The 22,307-nt window shown below is 41.7% G+C and overlaps 1 protein-coding gene across 3 annotated transcripts; it reads left to right on the top strand.

Annotated features, from left to right (window-relative positions):
• Positions 1–2,733: 2,733 nt before the first annotated feature.
• Positions 2,734–20,138, top strand: TMUB2 (transmembrane and ubiquitin like domain containing 2). Of its 3 annotated transcripts, XM_063137672.1 has the most exons (5): positions 2,734–2,907; positions 4,696–4,832; positions 4,964–5,102; positions 5,953–6,548; positions 19,285–20,138. In XM_063137672.1, the coding sequence occupies exons 4-5, from the start codon at positions 6,001–6,003 to the stop codon at positions 19,637–19,639; spliced, it is 903 nt and encodes a 300-aa protein (XP_062993742.1). In that variant the 5' UTR covers positions 2,734–2,907; positions 4,696–4,832; positions 4,964–5,102; positions 5,953–6,000; the 3' UTR covers positions 19,640–20,138. The 3 variants fall into 3 exon arrangements, with proteins under 3 accessions (XP_062993742.1, XP_062993743.1, XP_062993741.1); XM_063137673.1 differs by lacking the exon at positions 4,964–5,102 and having other exon boundaries at positions 5,988–6,548; XM_063137671.1 differs by lacking the exon at positions 4,964–5,102.
• The last annotated feature ends 2,169 nt before the right edge of the window (positions 20,139–22,307 follow it).

The following is a 22,307-nucleotide window of genomic DNA, read 5'->3' as shown; positions in this document are numbered from 1 at the left end:
TTGTTGCCTGTTTTATTTTCTCTTATTGTAGGCAGCTCACAACAAGTAAACATTTTAACAACAACACAGCAATAAAAAATATTTAGGGTGCAGTCCTATGCATGTTTAGACAGAAAAAAGTCCTACAACTCCCAGCATGCCTTGGCTTAAAAAGCAAGGTCTTCACAAACCTACAGAAGGAGGGAAAGAATTGGGAATGTGAGGACTTACCATGAAATGTCTATTTTTTGCAGTAGATAGAGGATATCCTTAGATGGGTCACTCCTCCAACTCTTTCAAATAGTGGGGAATATAGAAATTATTTAGAAATGTCCTCAGTGTCAGAAAGCACCATAGCAAGAACTAGATGAATAAGACAAAAACTCTTCCTCCCCCACAATAACTCTATTACGAACAAAGAAATGGATTGAGTAGCAGAAAACAGTCCAAACATAACCATTTTCCTGAAAATAATTCTCCTGCCCCATCACCCTGGCAGCAATAACCATTTACTGCAGGGAGGATATCCACCATCTACTACAGAAAAAGAATGTATTATCTTAACTCCCAACATTCCTTTTTCCTGCAGCTGGGGAGGGTATCTTCAAATGAGATGTAGAATAGCAGTGCCCCTTTCAGTAGGACCCATGCTGCTGGCCTCAAACCTCCGGTTGATACCACCGTTTGAAGAGCCTTTTAGAAGGATAGTTGGGTTGATGAGAAGGTATCCTATTCATAGTGCCTCCACAGAAGAAGATACGGACTTACATGTGGCAGCCCTGCTTATGTCAACCAGAGGAATGTTTGTACTAAAACCTGCAGAAGTGGCAGCAGTCCTCATGGAGTTGGCAGATATCCCATCCACCAAGCAGAGCAGAGGTGTCAAAACAGAACAAGATGTATGCTTTGATCCATCTTGCTAAGATAATCTTGAATACCTTTCATCTCAGGATGGCAGGCAGAAAATACAGATGCATTGAGCAGGGGGTTGGACTCAATGGCCTTTTAGGCCCCTTCCAACTCTACTATTTTATGATTCTATGACACAAAAAAGTAATTGTAAATGCAAGTCTCTGGTGCTTTTGAGGTACATTTTTATTATACATTTGACATCTGATGTGTGACACTCATTCTCAAGGGGTTTTCGTGGCTGTGGCTAAAAAATAGGATTACCGCCTGCTCACTGTGAAAGATTGTATTAACCTTTCTTTAGTGTCCTATGTTGGAGGTAAAAGGAAATGTAACAGGACAGAAGCTGCTCTCCCAGCTTGAATAGAATTTGCCTTTTCCTGCCTATTGAAGTAAGTAGGAGGAACAATCCATTCATAAATACCCTCTACTGCAGGAAAAGACCTCCCTGAAAGAGTCTAGGCACAGCCACTGAAAAGGCACTCTCCTTAGTCCCAATTAGATGGATCCCAGGGAGATGGCTGGTCTTCCCATGAGGTGGTCTGCCACTTGCCCCAGCAGGAGAGCAGGGCCGGTGGACTCTTTGGAGCAGTTACCTGCTCAGCAATGCTAGCGGCTGCTCCAGAAAGCCCCACTGTCCCGCTATGTCAAATGCTGCAGTGAGAGAACAGCTGATGGGGCTTTCCAGCTCTGTTTTGCCCTGAAGGGATTCTCGGAGTAAAACAGGGTGGGTGGCTGCTTTCAGTCACTTGCCCTCTGGCTCATGTTGAGAATTTTAGTGTGACCCAAGGAGCAGGCGGACTCTTCAGAGAGCTGGGCAAGCTGAAATGCCTGGCTCTGAGGGAGTCCTTCCTCAGCCATTGTGGGAGAGGTGCCCCACAGTGCCTGGCTCTTAGAAAGGACCCCCTCAGAGCCAGGCACTTCAATTGGCTCTCTGAAGAGCCATGTTGGCTGCTTCCTCCAATTAATATGATTCTCCAGAGAGCCTGCCCGCCCTCTGGTGCAACACAGTGGTGGGAAGGAGCAGCTCAACAGGGCTGTGTGCTTTCCTCCAGCAGTGGGAGAGCTTGTGCCAGGACTGCTCTGGGGCTGCTGGAAGGGCATCTTTGAAGATGATCTCAGTAGGTGGGCAGGTTCGAATGGGAGAAGAGGCAGTCCTTCTAATATCCTGGTCCTAAACTATTCAAAAAAGTGATATAGCCCAGGTAGAAAGGAGGCATTATGTTTGGAGAAAAGCAGAAGGAAAATTCACAGGTAAGCAAATTCTGTGTTCTCCCTACTTGTTGCAACCCACCAGTGCAAAACACTACTTTTTTTTTAAGTGCCCTATTTATCCAGGAAAGTGGGGGAAGAAATTGAATGTTTTTGCACCATGACCATCCATGATTTTCTGGTTCAGTCTGTGGCGGCAGATGTGCTCTGTGATTAGATGGTTTTGTGGGTGTCCTTTTTTAAAAAAATCATATGAAATCATGAGGATCCCTTTTTGATTTCATGTGTCCTTATTTTACTTTCTTCCCTCAAAACAAATTCGAGGGCACCTAAATAAAAACCCACGATGTCTTGCCTTTGCTGCAGCCCAGTCACACTTACACTAAAACCCTGGGTTTCTCCTCCCGGTAGCGGCAGAGAGACGACACCCCCCACCCCCACCCCCTCCCCGCGGCTGCCCCGGCAAAAGGAGAATATCGCACATAGCCTGCGCGGGGCCAGAACGGTCCATCGATGATGAGGAGGAGGTGGTGGTTGGTTTACTTTACTGGGGAAACAAAACGCACTCTGAAATGGTTTCCCACACTATTGGCGGAAAGTAAATACATTTTTTTAAAGATAAAAAATATGAAAGTAAGTGACTTTGGCGCGTAGTTTTTACGTCAACAACCTATTCCACAGCTGCTACTATGGCAACCAACCCTGCAACACAGCAGTGCCGCGCGCTTCTCAGTGACGTAGGCAGCGGTCGTGAATGACGTGCGCTTTCTCAGTATGTCGGGAAAGAGAGACTTTGAGTGAGGGAAGGTGAGTGACGGGTTGGCGCGCGCCCCCCCCCCCCCGCCTCGATTCCGCCCCCTCCAGCACCCCCTCCTGGAGAACGTCCCCTCCTGCCTCCGACGTTATGGAGGCCTTGTTCGCCTTCCCCTTTGCAGCGCCCTCCGTGCTCCTTCGCGGGACCTCCTCTCCTGCTTCAGCGTCTCCCCCCACCCCAAATGTAGGGCTTTTAACTCCTTTCTGGCATCATTTGGGCAGCTTTTTTAAAACACCACCACCACCACCACGTAATTGACCCTGCCTGCTTTCTGTTACTTCGTAATGTCTTCTTGCACTGCCTCCAGCCCCAGTCCAGAGACCACCACCTCTGCTTCCTACAGATATTATAGGCCATGTAAAAACACACACAACTAACTAGCGGTGATCCTCAAATGGTGAAAGAGTTAGAAGGAACATCTGTGTGCAAGCAAGTACAGGAGCAATCCTTATGGAAGTCAGTATCGGGGTGGTACTGTATGTCTCACTGGAACTGGGTCTAGACAGGGATTGTACAGGAACATCAGGGCAGACGAGCAAAACTGGGGAATAGCATTTATGGACAATTTTGTTGAGGTGTTCATAGAAGGCCCAGGACAAGGAGAACCAAACAACTAATAAAAGGCAGGTTCAGGAAAACAGTTTGGCCAATGCAGACAAAAGAAGTTCTTCATTGGCCTTCTAATACCTGCTTCCTTTTGAAACCTGTTGGGAAGATAACACAGGGGGACTACATAACCTGTCAAATGGGAGGGGTACATGGTCAAACTAACTGCAGCTATTATTCTAAGGACTGTGGTTCTCCCCACTTCTCTTATCAAGAGAATTGGGGCAAAATATCTGCCCCAATTTTCTGGTCGCTGTGGCCATTGGCAATGCTGGCTAGACTTGACACAGAGGAGGGCCAGGATCTCTTCTCGATCCTCCCAGAGTGCAGGACACGGAATAACGGGCTCAAGTTAAAGGAAGCCAGATTCCGGCTGGACATCAGGAAAAACTTCCTAACTGTTAGAGCAGTGCGACGGTGGAATCAGTTACCTAGGGAGGTTGTGGGCTCTCCCACACTAGAGGCATTCAAGAGGCAGCTGGACAATCATCTGTCAGGGATGCTTTAGGGTGTATTCCTGCATTGAGCAGGGGGTTGGACTCGATGGCCTTGTAGGCCCCTTCCAACTCTGCTATTCTATGATTCTATGATGGGTCAACAGTATCTGGAAAGTTACAAGTTCCCCACCCTTGGTTTAAGTACCTGCAGATTTTCCCGACTATGCCTAAGAGATTGCTCTATGTCAATCTTAGAAATCCTAATGGGATATTGGTATGTAGGGCTACTTATTTTTCTGGCCCTGTACCTTTAACATCAGTCTGACAGACAGAAATGCTAACCCTTTTCCTGGCCTAGAAATAAGTGATGGGAACAACCTGCTCAATTTCTGCATGCTGGATTGCTATTAAAGGCACGGGAATATGGTCAGTAACATAGGTGGCATGTAGGAAAAGCTATCTCAGTCATAGTTCTCTCTGTCTTCCTTCGAGCATTCTACCCACTACAATACAGAACTCAAGCAATTTAGGATATTATAGATCAAAATTAGCACCTTGAATTGGGCTGAGATGTTATAGAAAAGGTTTGCAAATTCCAGTGCAGCAATGTAACATGTAACTGAAAAAATTCTGTTGTCACAAACAGGTTCTACACTAGAAACTTATTTTAATCTGGAGGCATTTGTATCATTTACTTTGTATGTTGATGATGATTTTATTTTTAATTCTTTTGAACAGGAAGGCTAGAATGGAAAAAAGATGTGATATGTCTTGGGTTAAACTTTAACCATTAAAGTCCAGTGGTAAAACAAGAGCTTCATTGCATAAACTTTGACTCCAGATCTGCTCCAAATATTAGATCCAAATCTCTCTTGGTAAGTAAAAACAAAAACGCTATTTATTTCTCACTATTTATTACTAGTGAACACATGGCTTTGCATGGATTCATAAGGATTCATTTACTTTGAATGTTGATGATGATTTTATTTTTAATTCTTTTGAACAGGAAGGCTAAAATGGAAAAAAAGATGTGATATGTCTTGGGTTAAACTTTAACCATTAAAGTCCAGAGGTAAAACAAGAGCTTCATTGCATAAACTTTTGACTCCTGATCTGCTCCAAATATTAGATCCAAATCTCTCTTGGTAAGTAAAAACAAAAACGCTATTTATTTCTCACTATTTATTACTAGTGAACACATGGCTTTGCATGGATTCATAAGAACCCATTTATTTAACTCTTAGTTTGATACTGCGAATTCTTCAAAGTTGGACATATTGTGCCTGCCCCATCTGAGTGAAGCCATGCTCTGGGCATTGACCACTCTATTCTCCTGAAGGGGGATGTCTGCCCCGTAGCAGGGGAGCAGCAGCTACGTGACTGTCCCTGAGACTACTCCCCCTCGCTCCAAACTGTGTTGACTGCAAAGCTATGTGGTGGCTAGGGAAGTTTTTCACCCAGTGACTGAAGATGGTGCTGCAGGCTTCAAACATATAGACACTTTTAAATTAAAATTAATTAATATGTTTTAAAAGCCAAATAATCCACGGTCCTCTTAACATGCATGCCAAGTTTCAGGTGTCTAGATTGTTCATTGTCTTGGACTTACGGCACAGACAACAGACACACCTTTTATTAGTATAATCATTCCATGAAATTATTTTACAGCACTTCATACATTACCCTGTTTCTACTTGCAGTGTTCCTTTCAGAAAGGTCACTGCCATTCCTGTTTAACAGTTGGAGATAACTGAGGCTGAGATAGCAACTTGCTTAACACTCATTACTAAAGTACCCAGGTCGAAGTTGAGAACTACCTGTTGGACTCCTCTGACTTTGATGCCTGTTGTTTAACTTTAAGAGGAAAAAGACAACATGAATATGACAGGTGTTTCTGTCATAGGCAAAAAAGCTGGCTCATATCACTTTTCCTCATGATTTAAATGCAATGAGACAAGGGATTAAAACCTAATCTGATGTCATCTGTATTTACAGAACTGAGCCTCCATCCTTGTCATTTCCTCTTCTAGCTGAAGCCAAGAGATGGTGCCCCCTGAAATGATCATCATTGAAAGTGTAGGGGATGAGGTGACTGTAGTGGTTGGTATCATGGTCCTTATCACGGCTCTGGTCCTGGCCTGGCTTTCTACATATGTTGCAGATGGCAGTAACCATCTTCTGAGAACTGTTTTGGCTCCTGGAGATTCATCAGTGATCCATCTGAGTCCCATTGAACGCTATGTGGGGAATTCAGTGTCAGAACAGTCTGAGCCCCAGGGTGCTGCAGACGGTGCTGAAGAAAAGGCAGATGAAGTTTCTGCTTCAGACTCAGGGTCTATAGTTGAGCAAGGAGATAGCAGCAGTGGTTCGGATGCTACCTTGGATCGTCTGTTAGACATTCAGGGTCTTCCCCAAAGAACCTCTTCTATTGCGACTGTTTCCCAGGAAAACCAAAGCATTTCACAAATGGCACCTATCATGGAGGAGAGTGAGCCAAACTCAGGATTTATCAAAGTGCGTCTCAAATTCTTCAATGACACAGAAGAGGTGGCCATTGTGAAGCCGGAAGACACTGTTGGCATCCTCAAGAGGTGAGTGCCAATGGATATGTATGAAACACTCCCCCACAGTGTTTCCTTTTCGAAAGACCATCTCTGAGTAGCTGGTTTTGTTAAAGGCCATCAAATCCAACACAGAAAATTATGGGAGCAGCAACAATCTGAGTCTGATGTGCTGCACCCACAGATTAACAATGTCTACTGCACAAGCTTGCTTTTGCATGTAAGGCAAGGAAGTAACTGTTATTGGTCTTGACTATAAGTTTTAACAACAATACTAAACTACCAATAGAAAAATAAAAGCCAAGAGCAATACTTGCAGAGGTATATCATATATGATAAAGGCGTGATTTGATAAATGGGATACAAGATGTCAAAATGTATGCAGTCACTAATCATTAAAACAATGCACCACTTGTGTAGGAAAAGCCCTTGGGCAAACATCCTCTTCTGTGAGAGCATATAAAACTACTTTCCATTAGCATATTTCTTGCTCATGTTAAAGCAAGTGCTCTGGCATTGTTAGTAATGATATTTCACATTTATAGAACACTTTGGAATGTGCAAAGCACTTGATGTACATAATCTCAATCTTTGTAATGGCCCTGAAAGACGGGCCATGTTGTAGATATGGAGATGAGAGTAGTAGCTTGGCCACCAGGTAGGTTCATAGCTGAGGTGAGATTTGAACTAGAGATTTGAAGGCTCATAGTTCATACTCTTAAGCACATACTTGTAAATCTTGTCCATTACATTGAAGCAACTGGCTTAGGACTGGGGCTGATAAGCCCCCAGTGCCTGATTGCCTAAAACACTGGTAGTTCTGATGTCAGAAATACCTGGAGTAGGCTTTCCATATTTAAAAATGTATAGACCTTGACTTCTGAAAAATTGTAGGCACCAGCATCAAGTTTGAAATATTTGTCTAGATGATATGGCATAGCGATTAGAGTGTTGGACTGGGACTGAGGAGATCTGGGTTCTAGTCCCCACTTATCCATTAAGCTCACTGGGTGACTTTGGGCCAGTCTCTTACTCTCAACCTAACCTACCTCACAGGGTTGTTGTGAGGATAATATGGAGAGGAGGAGGACTATGTGAGCCACCTTGGATTCTTTGCAAGAAGGAAAGATGGGATATAAATGTAATCATCATCCTCATCATCCTCAGCAGCAGCAGCCCTGCTCAGGCTGATTTGAATATAGCATTTTTAACAGGAATGACAGCTGTAAGCTGACACTCCTCTGCATCTTGGCTAATAGTGTAATAAATTTCACCCATAGTTGCATTTGTGTCTTGAAACGAACTCTTGGAGCATTCACGGATGTAGCCATGGGAAAAGGGCAGATGATTTCACAGATATTGCATAATCAACAGGTAATTAGAGGCACAAGTTATCCTTGCATTTGCTAATATTTAAGAGGCGGGTCTCTCACAAATTTCGCCAGAGGAGGAGGGATGGTCTCAGTGTGTTACCAATATAAAGGTTGCATTTCTCCCAAGTGAGTTTGTAGTGTGAAAGCTGGGACAAAATGGGAAAGGTTAAAGAATATGTAGATAAATGGTTAGTCTTCGGTAAATGATGTACCTGTCTATGTTTCATTGGTTTTCATAAGTTTTCTTCAATAACGGAAATTGACTGCCAGAGCATAATAATAGGTTTTAGTATTTGCTTTCTTTTTCATATATATGTTATATTTATTTATTTATTTATTTATTACATTTCTATACCGCCCAATAGCCGAAGCTCTCTGGGCGGTTCACAAAAATTAAAATCATAGTAAAACAATCAACAGGTTAAAAGCACAAATACACAATACAATATAAAAAGCACAACCAGAATAAAAACCACTCAGCAAAATTGATATAAAATTAAAATACAGAGTTAAAACAATAAAATTTAAATTTAAGTTAAAATTAAGTGTTAAAATACTGGGAGAATAAAAAGGTCTTCAGCTGGCGATGAAAGGAGTACAATGTAGGCGCCAGGAATGAGCTCTCTGGGGAGCTCATTCCACAACCGGGGTGCCACAGCGGAGAAAGCCTTCCTCCTAGTAGCCTACACTATAAAATATAATATGATACATATATATCTATATATATCTATATATAGATATATATATAAAATAGTGCCCCAAAATAGTGTCTGCAACAATGTAGGAACAAAGCCAGACTATAAAACACATGGTCTTCGATGTCTATATACTAATGCCCAGAGCATGGGAAACAAACAGAACGAACTTGAACTCTTATTACATGAAGGCAAATACGACTTGATAGGTATAACTGAAACTTGGTGGGATGACTCCCATTACTGGAATATAGCAATTGAAGGATATAACTTGTTCAAAAAGAACAGAAGAAATAGAAAGGGAGGTGGAGTTGCACTATATGTTAAAAATACCTATCGCTGCACAGAAATACAGGCAGATCAGACTGGGAGCCCCATCAAGAGCATCTGGATTAAAAAAAATGGGGCAAGGAATAAAAAGAACATGATAATCAGAGTCTACTACCGACCACCCAATCAAGGAGAAGACGAGGGCGAAACTTTTGAGAAACAAATTGCCAGTGTTTCAAGGAAATGTGATGTAGTAGTGATGGGGGACTTCAATTACCCTGATGTTAGATCAATGTTCTTTTCACCCAAGGACGAGATCCAAACAGCCCTTAAGCACGACTCCACCATTCCAACGACAGAGGGTTCAAAAGCGCTTTATTGATTAGTAATCAAGGCCTGGTCTCTTCAAAGGGAGCAATCAGACAAAAGACATAGGGAATATGGTACAGTATTAAAGCTTTCAAGGGGCAGGGCCCAGTAGCAGCATTAACCAATCAGAACATAACACTGAGGCATAGTTAATTATGCTAAACAGTCCTGTAAACAATACCTTTGGCCTGACAGTAAGTTACAGAGAGTTAACTTCAACACAGACAGCTGGAGCCAGGACTCTTGTTTATATTAGTAATCAAGGATGCAAGGACGCACACAAGGAGACATTCTCATACAGGGCATTTTGACATTTTGCTTGGATTGCAATGGAGATTTTACAGTTTCCTGTTAAAAATGGAGGTGGTTCTGCTAACAATTTCCCCCCTTTTAAAGCAATTCAAAACTTAAGCTTGCTAGCTTCTTTTAGATCATCTGTGGCTAAGGCTTCACAATACAAATACATTTGCTGGTGGATTACAGACTTTGCAAGACTTTTCACAAAAGACAAAATACAGGGAAGGCAAAAAGCAAGGATAAACAAAAATCATTACAATGGAACAAAATACAATGCAAGAAATCTCTCTTTTAACTACTCCATATTGGATAACTAGTGAGCCATCTAAATAGATCATCAGTGGGTGGTTCAACTGCTTAATGAGGAAGGCAAATTGATAACAGACAACAAAGAAAAGGCTGAAGTGCTTAATTCCTATTTTGCCTCGGTCTTCTCCTAAAAGCGGGTCTATGACTCCCCTGGAAAAAGTGAAGCAGAAGTTGAGGGGGCAGGATTGCAGTTTGAGATTGATAAAGAAATGGTCAAAGAACACCTAATTTCCCTGAATGAGTTTAAATCTCCAGGGCCCGATGAACTGTATCTAAGAGTAATGAAGGAGCTAGCAGAAGAACTCTCAGAACCCTTGTCTATTATCTTTGTAAAATCATGGAAGATGGGTGAGGTGCCGGACGACTGGAGGAGGGCTAACGTTGTCCTTATCTTCAAAAAAACAAAAAGGAACCTGGGAACATGGGAACTACAGACCAGTCAGTCTGGGAAAATTCTGGAGCAGATTATAAAGAAGTCAATCTGTAAACACCTTGAAATCAATGCAGTGATTACTAGAAGCCGAAATGGATTTGTCAGGAGGTGTAGGGAACGCTGATCAAATTTGCAGATGACACAAAATTGGGTAGGATAGCTAATACTCTGGAAGACAGAAACAAACTTCAAAGTGATCTTGATAGACTGGAGTGCTGGGCTGAAAATAACAGAATGAAACTTAATAGGAATAAATGCCAAGTTCTACATTTAGGGAATAGAAACTAAATGCACAGTTACAAGATGGGGGACACTTGGCTCAGCAATACTACAAACGAGAATTGTTGTAGATCACAAGCTGAATATGAGCCAATAGCACAATATGGCTGCAAGAAAGGCAAATGCTATTTTGGGCTGCATTAAGAGAAGTATAGCTTCCAAATCACGTGAGGTACTGGTTCTTCTCTATTCAGTCCTGGTTAGGCCTCACCTAGAGTATTGTGTCCAGTTCTGGGCTCCACAATTCAAGAAGGACGCAAACAAGCTGGAGCGTGTTCAGAAGAGGGCAACCAGGATGATCAGAGGTCTAGAAACAAAGTCCTATGAAGAGAGACTGAAAGAACTGGGCATGTTTAGCCTGGAGAAGAGAAGATTGAGGGGAGACATGATAGCACTCTTCAAATACTTAAAAGGTTGTCACACAGAGGAGGGCCAGGATTTCTTCTCAGAATGCAAGACACGGAATAACAGGCTCAAATTAAAAGAAGCCAGATTCCGGCTGGACATCAGGAAAAACTTCCTAACTGTTAGAGCAGTGCGACAGTGGAATCAGTTACCTAGGGAGGTTGTGGGCTCTCCCACACTAGAGGCATTCAAGAGGCAGCTGGACAACTAACTGTCAGGGATGCTTTAGGGTGGATTCCTGCATTGAGCAGGGGGTTGGACTTGATGGTCTTGTAGGCCCCTTCCAACTCTGCTATTCTATGATTCTTTGTTAACTTTCATTTACAACTAACGTAGGGCTCTAAAAGTCCTTGGGTAGAATCATAATATGTGTACACAATTCTGATATTTTGGCTTGTGTGGTGATCACAAGCTTTTGCAGGGCAGGAAGATAAGCGTTTGCAAAGAACATTTGGCAATTGTGGAACGAAGCCAAGTCACTTATGAGTGGTAAAAGGCACAAATCCTTTCTTAAAAACATTTGCTATGGCAATTAAAGAAACACTTGGAACTACTAAAGTAACAATTATCAAAATTACAGCTACATAATCTTCACACACATGTAAGATAACTTTAGTGTCTTTTAAATGTTGGGTTGAGTACCTAGGTTGCTCCGTGCTGGTTTTTTCGCCTATGTTGCTGGTGGCTTCCGGTGCACCAGAAGGCAGATGAACTTTGCTTTGCCTGTGTCCTTCTGGCACAGGGGAGGCTTTATTTTAGAACAATGTGTCCATTTATCTGTCTATAATAATTTCACTTACAACTTACAAGTACAAAGCAGCAAGGGCTTTCTCAATCCTGGGGTCCTACTTTAATCAGGTAGGCTGGAATAGGCAGGGTTCTTCTAACGACAATCTCTGGAAAGGTGCAGATAACGATGGAGCTGGAAAAGAGAAAACTGCAGGGCAATTACATATTCTTGGAATAAAACATTTCCCAATTCCTATTTAATTCTTTCTTGTTCCCCCACTAAAAACTGAGAGGAAAAGCCAAACATTAGCTCAAAATGAAACAATTTAAGACTTTTTCTGACTTTAACAATTCAATTGGAAATACATCCACCCATTTCAAGGAAATTTCTAATTTGCTAGGGTCTCTTCTCAGGGTCCTATTAACTCTATCTGCCTACCAGACTGGAATCTTCATGAGATGCCAGCCTATTTTTAGGACAAAAGTGCCATGTTCTACACTACCTAAGAAGTAAAATAGCTTTCTAGATCTGATTTTATGGTTTCAGGCCTGAACAAAACAGTAGGTGTTCAGAAAAAAACCTGAACAAAAACAAGTAGGCGTTCAAAAAAACTTTTACATTTCAACAAAGTCAATCTGGATTCTTAAAAAAAGATAACAAGTCCATGTCTGCAGAGGCCTCTCTTTTGATGCATTTACAAATGAAGCCAGTAAAAACAATTCACTGTGCATTTATATTCTTTGGCTGATTCAGGGAGGTCATGACAGGGAGGTCATGATGATTCTTGGCACATCAGGGGTAACAAATCCCATCTTTCTGGGTTCTCGAAAACTTAGAGTTATTGTGCTAATTCCAAGTCTTCTTTTTCATAAGGTGGATTCAAATACTGAGAAATGGGCTAGCTCCAATTATGGCAGCTCGCTTGTAGACAAATTAGCCAATTCTTTTGGCAACATCAGGGCTTTTAACAGATCAACTGTTAATTCTCCATGGGTCACTGCTCCATGGGCAGTCACAAATCTTCTTTCTTTCCAAATCTGTCCATGTGATATTTTGAATCAGTAAATATAGTCTTTTGCCTGAAACAAGCATCAGGGCTTCTGTGCATACTACGAGTTCAGCTGCTTGTTGTACAATTGTAGCTGGATCCATCAGTAAACAACTCGAGGTCATCATATAGGTCTGGGCGAAGTTTGGTGCCAAGTTGCAAGACTTCAAGGCATTCATGCTCTGGAACTTCTTTTCTTTGTAGTTCAGGTATCAACGTGGCAGGATTCAATGAGGCAAGCCTTGGGTCCACGAGGAGGTTGATCTCACATCTGGACTGGCAGGCAGGGTTCAGGTGTTAGCTTCTGCCACTGTACTCCACTGGTCTGTGCCACGTTTTTGGCACAGCACACTTGAGGCTGGTAGGGCAAACACAGTGATGCAAGCTGGAGTTTTTAATTGCTTTAATCATTTCACAAGTCCATTTTTAAAAAGCAATAGTTGTATTCTTCTTCTGGCTTCTAATTTCAAAGGATACTGATGCAAGAACACAGGGGTGCTTTTAGGCTTCAATTGTAGTTGCATTTAGGGCTCAGGCTCAGGGCTCAAAGCATTTCAAAAGTTCTATTAGGCCAAAGTTAGAATATCTCTGCCCCAAAAAAAAGAGCCACTGGGCAATTTTCAGAACACAACGTTCAAAACACACACAAAAATATAGCAATTCAGTATTTCCAATCTTCATCAGCAGAGGATGCAAGATTGTCCATTCACTAACTTTTTCAAGGCAGGGCTTCTTCACCCCCCTTTTCCTTCTGGTCAAAAACCATGCCACGTACACTAACCTTCAAACACTTTCCTTTTTCACTACGTTTCAACTTCTCATCTTCTTCACCTCTGCTATTCACATATTTTACTCTTCTTCAAATCAACTTCACTTCAAATCAACATCTTTGCAAAACAACCAAAACAACCTTTTTAAAAGTCTTTCAAACTATCTCTTCTGCACAGCCTTCTCTCTCTCTCTCTCTCTCTCTCTCTCTCTCTTTCAGACATTTCTCTTATCCACTTTTAACAATATACTTTTTCTTTCTCTCATCTTGGCAAAACGGTTGGCAACAAGGACTTGAGCTTTTCAACTCAGGCAGTGAATCTTCAAAGCTATGGAAGACATTTCTTCCGTGAAAATGGGGTTCTACATTTTCTAATTATCTGAGGTTTGTGAAAGACAAAATACACAAAGTCTTCAAAATCTAAAACAAAAACTTTTCACTGAACAAAACTGCTTATCTCTAGCTGCTAAGCATAGGAGAAGCAAAAAACACTAGGGAGGAGAAGGAAAACAAAAACTTCAAATTTCTTTCACTTGGGCCGGGTGGAAAACACAAACTGACAATTTTTTCCTTTCACTTTAACACAACACCAACTTTTCTGTAATTCACATTCCAACACTAAAGGGCGATCCTTTGAGAGGTACATTTACTCAATTACATTTCTATGTTTGCAAATTGATTCCAATGACACAGCTGAAATTAACTTTGGATCAAGTTCAAAAAAATCCACAATCTAACATAAAAAAGACATTCATTCACAGTCACAAACATTTTTAACTCATTGTTACACTGTTACAGTTTCAAAATCTCAATTTCAATGAAAGCTTTCCCAAAGACAACAACCCCAATGGGCTCGGGGACTCTTTTCCAATACTGACTATAAGCTTCCCATTTCTGAGGTCAATTGTGAACACCCACTCCCTCCATTTCCCGTCAGGGTCCATGGGATTAAAGGTTTCACTCACCAAATAGCCGTCTCCCGTCTTCGCCCTTTCTAATCACGTCTGATTGCAAATTGTTGTTGCCTGTTCCTTTCCATCTGTCGGGTGGAGTCGATTTTGTAACCTTGGCTCGAATGGTCCCGTCAATTCGGTCTCCATGTCTGCACAGTGCATGTTAACCTACTTGAGGCAAGAGAAATCTCTCTTGGCGATCGCTTCTCAATCTAGGCTCCACTGGCAGGCATGAATCCGTCTTGGGGTAGATCCGAGTCAGGCGCCATTTGTTAGATCAATGTTCTTTTCACCCAAGGACGAGATCCAAACAGCCCTTAAGCACGACTCCACCATTCCAACGACAGAGGGTTCAAAAGCGCTTTATTGATTAGTAATCAAGGCCTGGTCTCTTCAAAGGGAGCAATCAGACAAAAGACATAGGGAATATGGTACAGTATTAAAGCTTTCAAGGGGCAGGGCCCAGTAGCAGCATTAACCAATCAGAACATAACACTGAGGCATAGTTAATTATGCTAAACAGTCCTGTAAACAATACCTTTGGCCTGACAGTAAGTTACAGAGAGTTAACTTCAACACAGACAGCTGGAGCCAGGACTCTTGTTTATATTAGTAATCAAGGATGCAAGGACGCACACAAGGAGACATTCTCATACAGGGCATTTTGACATTTTGCTTGGAGTGCAATGGAGATTTTACAGTTTCCTGTTAAAAATGGAGGTGGTTCTGCTAACACTGATATCTGTTGGGAGACCAATACTGCCAAAAGCGGCCCTTCCAAGAAATTCCTGACATGTGTGGGTGATAACTTTCTCCTACAGAAAGTGGAGGAAGGAACTAGAGGATCGGCAATCCTTGACTTGATATTGACCAATAAGAATGACTTAGTAGATAAAGTGGCAGTTACGGGAACTCTGGGGGAAAGTGACCACGTCATACTTGAATTCTTGATTATGAAGGAGACAAAAATTGAGGGTAGGCATACACGTACTCTGGATTTTAGGAAAGCTGATTTTAATAAACTCAGAACTATGATAAGTAGTGCAGGATGGGTGGGAGTATTTAAAAAAGGAAATTTTAAAGGCACAGTTTCAAACAATTCCAACAAGGAGAAAAGATAGAAGGCAACAGAGGAAACCAATGTGGCTCCATAAAAAGCTTAGAGATGACCTGAAAACAAAAAGGGATACATATAGGAAGTGGAAGGAAGGCCAGGCTACAAAAGAAGAGTACAGACAAGTGGCGCAGAAGTGCCGAAATGGCGTCAGGAAGGCTAAAGCTCAGAATGAGCTGAGATTAGCGAGGGATGCTAAAAGCAATAAAAAGGCTTTCTTCAGATACGTGAGTAGTAAAAGACAGAGGAAAGAAATGGTGGTTCAACTGCTTAATGAGGATGGCAAATTGATAACAGATGTCAAAGAAAAGGCTGAAGTGCTCAATTCCTACTTTGCCTCAGTCTTCTCCCAAAAGCGGGTCTATGACCCCCCCTGGAAAAAGTGAAGCAGAAGTTGAGGGGGCAGGATTGCAGTTTGAGATTGATAAACAAATGGTCAAAGAACACCTAATTTCCTTGAATGAGTTCAAATCCCCAGGGCCCGATGAACTGCATCCTAGAGTAATGAAGGAGCTAGCGGAAGAACTCTCAGAACCTTTGTCTATTATCTTTGCAAAATCATGGAAGACGGGTGAGGTGTCGGATGACTGGACTGGACATTGTCCCTATCTTCAAAAAGGGAAAAAAGGAGGAACCTGGGAACTACAGACCAGTCAGTATGACATCCATCCCTGGGAAAATTCTGGAGCAGATCATAAAGAAGTCAATTGTAAGCCTATGCGGCAGGGTCTTGCTATTTACTGTTTTACTCTGTACAGCACCATGTACATTGATGGTGCTATATATAAATAATAATAATAATAATAATAATAATAATAATAATAATAATCTGTAAACACCTTGGAATCAATGCGGTGATCACTAGAAGCCAACATGGATTTGTCAAGAACAAGTCCTGTCAGACAAATTTGATCTCATTTTTTGATAAGGTAACCTCCCTTGTGGACCGTGGGAATGCTGTGGACGTCATATATCTTGACTTCAGCAAAGCTTTTGACAAAGTGCCCCATGATATTCTGATTAACAAACTAGCTAAAAGTGGGCTAGATGGAACAACTATGAGGTGGATTCACAGTTGGCTACAGAATCGGACTCAAAGAGTGCTGATCAATGGAACCTTCTCAAACTGGGAGAGGCAACGAGTGGGGTACCGCAGGGCTCAGTCCTGGGCCCAGTGCTCTTCAACATTTTTATTAATGATTTGGACGAGGAGGTGCAGGGAACGCTGATCAAATTTGCAGATGACACAAAATTGGGTGGGATAGCTAATACCCTGGAAAACAGAAACAAACTTCAAAGTGATCTTGATAGGCTGGAATGCTGGGCTGAAAACAACAGGATGAAATTTAATAGGGATAAATGCCAAGTTCTACATTTAGGAAATAGAAACCAAATGCACAGTTACAAGATGTGGGATACTTGGCTCAGTAATACTACAAACGAGAAGGATCTTGGAATTGTTGTAGACTGCAAGCTGAATGTGAGCCAACAGTGCGATATGGCTGCAAGGTAAATGCTATTTTGGGCTGCATTAGAATCATAGAAACATAGAATAGCAGAGTTGGAAGGGGCCTACAAGGCCATCGAGTCCAACCCCCTGCTCAATGCAAGAATCCACCCTAAAGCATCCCTGACAGATGGTTGTCCAGCTGCCTCTTGAATGCCTCTAGTGTGGGAGAGCCCACAACCTCCCTAGGTAGCTGATTCCATTGTCGCACTGCTCTAACAGTCAGGAAGTTTTTCCTGATGTCCAGCCGGAATCTTGCTTCTTTTAACTTGAGCCCGTTATTCCGTGTCCTGCACTCTGGGAGGATCAAGAAGAGATCCTGGCCCTCCTCTGTGTGACAACCTTTTAAGTATTTGAAGAGTGCTATCATGTCTCCCCTCAATCTTCTCTTCTCCAGGCTAAACATGCCCAGTTCTTTCAGTCTCTCTTAGAAGTATAGAAGTATAGCTTCCAAATCACGTGAGGTACTGGTTCCTCTCTATTCGGCCCTGGTTAAGCCTCGAGTATTGCGTCCAGTTCTGGGCTCCACATTTCAAGAAGGACGCAGACAAGCTGGGGCGTGTTCAGAGGAGCACAACAAGGATGATCAAGGGTCTGGAAACAAAGCCCTATGAAGAGAGACTGAAAGAACTGGGCATGTTTAGCTGGAGAAGAGACGATTGAGGGGAGACATGATAGCACTCTTCAAATACTTAAAAGGTTGTCACACAGAGGAGGGCCAGGATCTCTTCTCGATCCTCCCAGAGTGCAGGACACGGAATAACGGGCTCAAGTTGAAGGAAGCCAGATTCCGGCTGGACATCAGGAAAAACTTCCTGACTGTTAGAGTAGTACGACAATGGAATCAGTGACCTAGGGAGGTTGTGGGCTCTCCCACACTAGAGGCCTTCAAGAGGCAGCTGGACAAGCATCTGTCAGGGATGCTTTAAGGTGGATTCCTGCATTGAGCAGGGGGTTGGACTCGATGGCCTTGTAGGCCCCTTCCAACTCTGCTATTCTATGATTCTATGAATCTAAAGGGTAAGTCAGCCACAGGCCATCGGAGGGCCTTCACTCTATTGCCTTCTGTTGGCTGGAGAATGGCTGGCTGCTGATGGAACGTGGGAAGGGAGCAGCTGTAATTGTCCAGGTGGTTCAAGCAGGCTGATTTTTAGAGGGCTTTCTTGAAGATTTTTGAATTGGAACATTTTCCAGAGGTTTTTCTATACAAATTAGAGCAATCCACATAAGAAAATGATCAGTTTGAATCGGATTTTTTTCTGATGCCTTCAAGCAGCCTTCTCCAACCTAGTGCCCTTCAGATGTTTTAGATTACAGCTGCCAGCATTCCTCACTATTGGCCAGGCTGGCTGAGGCTGATGGGATTTGAAGTTCAACTCAGCTTGAGGGTAACAGATTGCCCTACAGAGTGATCAAAGAAGCATGTTTTTAAACTTGTATTTCGTAAATAACAAAACTGAAAAAGTACCTCAAGTTTAATTTTTTATCCTAATAATCCACAAGTATTTAATCTGAAAAATTGGAGGAAAAAATTAAAGGATGCTTAATGGGATTTAAGTGTTAAATTATGTATTTTTCTTAGAATACTTGTAAAAGTTTAAAGACAATAGCATGTTCTTCCCTTAAATTGTTTGAATTTAAGAAAAAGACAAATGTACTGAAAAAGTGGCACACTAAATTTTAGCAATCCAAACAATGTACATGATACATTGGCAACCACTCATCTACAACCTTGAAGCTGCCAAACTTGCCTAATATTGTATTTGCAATTGTCATCTATTCATGGTTACTAATAAACTTCTGAAATGGAAATATTTCTGCAGGAAATAGAAATAGAAAGCATCAGCCCTGCTAATGCAGCCACCCCATGAAAGCATCTGCCCCACATCACTGCTGATTGGAGGGAACCATTGCAAGGGTTGCTGATACCTGTCCACTTTTAGTGGCACGAGACTTGTTGCATGGCACAAAAATCTCTGATGTCAGGAGTCAGAGCTACATGCTGCAGCCTTGGTTTTTCTGGGATTTCCCCCCTCTTTTGTGCACCTGTATGGCAACTGTTTCATTGCTTCTTCTTCTTATTATTATTATTATTATTTTTATTTATTTATTTATTTATTTATTTATATAGCACCATCAGTGTACATGGTGTATTATACCAGGATTGTCGCTTTGTCAGATTTAACTCTTCTTTACTTCTTGTTTCTTTCTAAAGCAAATATTTCCCAGGTCAGGAATGTCAGATGAAGTTTATCTACCAGGGACAGATTCTCCAGGACCAGACAAGGACTCTCCGCTCCCTCAACATCCTGGATAACTGTGTGATCCACTGCCATCTCTCTCAGACCACTGTCTCTGTCATGCCTGATGCTGTGGCTGCACCACCAGAAGATGGGGGCATTGCTTTAAGTGCGGCCGATCTGATGCTTCCCATTTTTATGTTCATGCTTGCAGTCACCTGGTTTTTCCGCATCAACAACCGGCAGTTATTCACTGTCCCTGCCACCATTTCTTTGGTCGGGGTGACTGTATGTTTTAGTTTCTTTGTTTTTGGAATGTATGGACGATGAGCAGGCAGCGGGGAGGATGGAGTAGCCTTGGTTATCCCTTAAACTGAATGCTCTTTGTTTTGTAATTCCACTTGCTAATAACTGGTAACAAGAAAAGCTCTTATCCAGAATTCTACACTGATGGGGCAAAAAGCTCCACAAATCCCCTTAATTTAGTTCTTTCTTTCTACATTTTCTTTACCTACAAAGTTTGGATATTTTTAACAACCGATGTTAGATGAAAACAGGATAAATATAGAAGGGCAAAGCAGTATAGATTGTTCTTCTTTCCTACTATCTACTCAAACAATTGAGTGATCTCAGCCATTAGAACCATTGCCCTCATGTCTTCTGGCTTCTATGCCTTTAGGAGAAACATGAAGGACTGACTTTTCAGCCACAACTATGAGGAACCTGCTAATGATGATCTTAAGAAAACCTGATTGAAGTCAAGCTCCTGTCCTTCATGCTCTTAGCCTTCTTCTGAACTCCACAATAAAGAAAAGGGCTTCTGGCTTAATTATTTCCTTGTTTAGTTTGCTGCTGCTGCTGCTGCTGCTTTTTTAGGAAGCATGAACGGGATGGCCTTGGCACATACTTCAGTGCACTCAGCTGTGATCAGTTACATCATAGTTATGTGATAATCCAGTGTGCTCTCCAGAAATGTAATTGCATGTATCTATAACTCATTGTACCTTCCGGTGGAGTCGAACAAATAGAATGCCTGCCTTCTGCCCTCCATGCAAGATAAAATGTGCATCTTGGAACCAGGCATTAGTGATCTATGTTCTGAAGACACCTGGCCACACCTTAACTGGGTGGACTTCAGATTTAGACACTTGCCTTACCCCTTTGCTATTGGAAAGAAGGGCCCTGTCAAAAAAAGGATGATATGCATACTTGCAGGGATGGTGGTGGTGATGACACAGAAATGCAGTTAGTCTTCCTCTGCCAGCAAGAGGTTCCAATGGAGGTTGTTTTGGTTTACCTTCAGCTGTGCTTGGGGTCTCCTGTCCAGTTTTTAGCCAGGCTGTACATATTTTGTATGGGTACACACTAGCATATTACCACTGACTTAATTGAGATAATTCTGACTGATGTCATTTACATTTATGAATACTGTTCATGGTAAGAGGTTACAACCCTCAATTCGTCTTTGTATTAAACACACTTAGGACTTACTGGAAGAATTAAAGCCAAAGGTATCCTCTTCGAATTCATTGCAACTTTCTTAGAGACTCTACTAGAAGACAGACATTTTTGAGAGCTGGATTTTCCATTTTGTCTTCTGTGAGAAAAGCTTAAGTATTAACAAGGACAGAAAGACCAGAACCAGGTAAATTAAATCCAGGCTCTCCATAAGTCTGTGGGCAACCTCTCTTTGAGCTTGTTAAAGTATTTAAAATCCCACAGGCTATTTTTGAAGGGGGTTATTATATTTAGACCTTGTGATTACAGAGATATGCTTGAATTGAATATCAACTACATCAAAAATGTCTGAAGTTTATCAGTGCCAAGTAAATTTGCTGTCCAGCTCAAATCCAATCTTGAATGTTTTTACTACTGTTTTAGCTTTCAAATCAAGGCATTTATAAAAAGGTTACCATCAATGAGGCTTTAGGCATACCTGTGCTTGACATCTGTTGTCTGAAATGTATTCTTGTAAAAATTCATGCAGATTTTAGGTGGTTGTCTTTCCATTTATGTAGTCAGTTCAAAATTTGTTTTTGGACAAAGGGGAAATAAAACCAAGCCTGTAAATAACCCCTCTCCTGTGGCAAATATGAATCACCTCTGAGTGATTTGACAGAGATGTTTGTAAATTGGAAGAGACCTGGGATGTTTGCTTTCTTCCTTTTTCTTGTCTGTGTCATTCAACCTATTACTAGGTAGGAAAGTAAAATGTTTCTGGTTATATTAACATTGTGGACTTATTTGTAAGAACTGTTGTAGGGACTGGGAGCTTTAGTGTTTAGCATCCGAATTTACGTTTAAGAGCACACCACTGAATCTGGGAAATGCACAAACCCTTAAACACATGTCCTAGAGGGCTGCTCTCCTTTAGTAATCACTTGCGGAAACATTCTTATGTTCCACTCAAATCCAAGTTCTGTACCAAGGAAAGTGAACATTCTCCAACCACATGAAGCTGTTGCTCTCTGGATTCTGAGATATCAGTAAGCACTGTCTCTTTTCAAGTCTATTTCTTTTTCTTTTTTAAAATAGTCACAGCATATATTTTTGCATGTACACAGTATGAAGTTATAGAAACTTCTAGGTATCTATGTACCTTGTATCCATGTATCTACATGGATACCTTGAAGTTTCTGTAACTTCATACTGTGTACCTGCAAAAATTCATAATGTACTTTGGAGTTATAGGTAAAGCCTTGAAAATAGAATCTAAAGATGGAGAGGACTACCATTACATTCTTGGAAAGATAACATACACTGATCATTTCTGATTACCTTAAGAACAGTGTCTACCACTATTCAGTATTGCAGGTGGGATCAGAACTGTTAGGATTTAGTTTTTCTAAACTAAAAGCCCAGGACCATCTGCTTTCTTTGAAGACCCATTTCCACACTGCATTCTAAGATGAGCATAGAATAGGCATTCCAAACAACACTTTTAGACCAATAGTTAACTTACTTTGCAACCCAGCAGAGCCAAGAAAATTTGAAGAAC

This window comes from Elgaria multicarinata, chromosome 11 (genome assembly GCF_023053635.1).
Source record: "Elgaria multicarinata webbii isolate HBS135686 ecotype San Diego chromosome 11, rElgMul1.1.pri, whole genome shotgun sequence".
In the NCBI taxonomy this organism is placed as follows: Eukaryota; Metazoa; Chordata; class Lepidosauria; order Squamata; family Anguidae; genus Elgaria; species Elgaria multicarinata.
The sequence above is the reverse complement of the archived record's forward strand: the minus strand, read 5'-3'. Positions and strand labels throughout refer to the sequence as shown.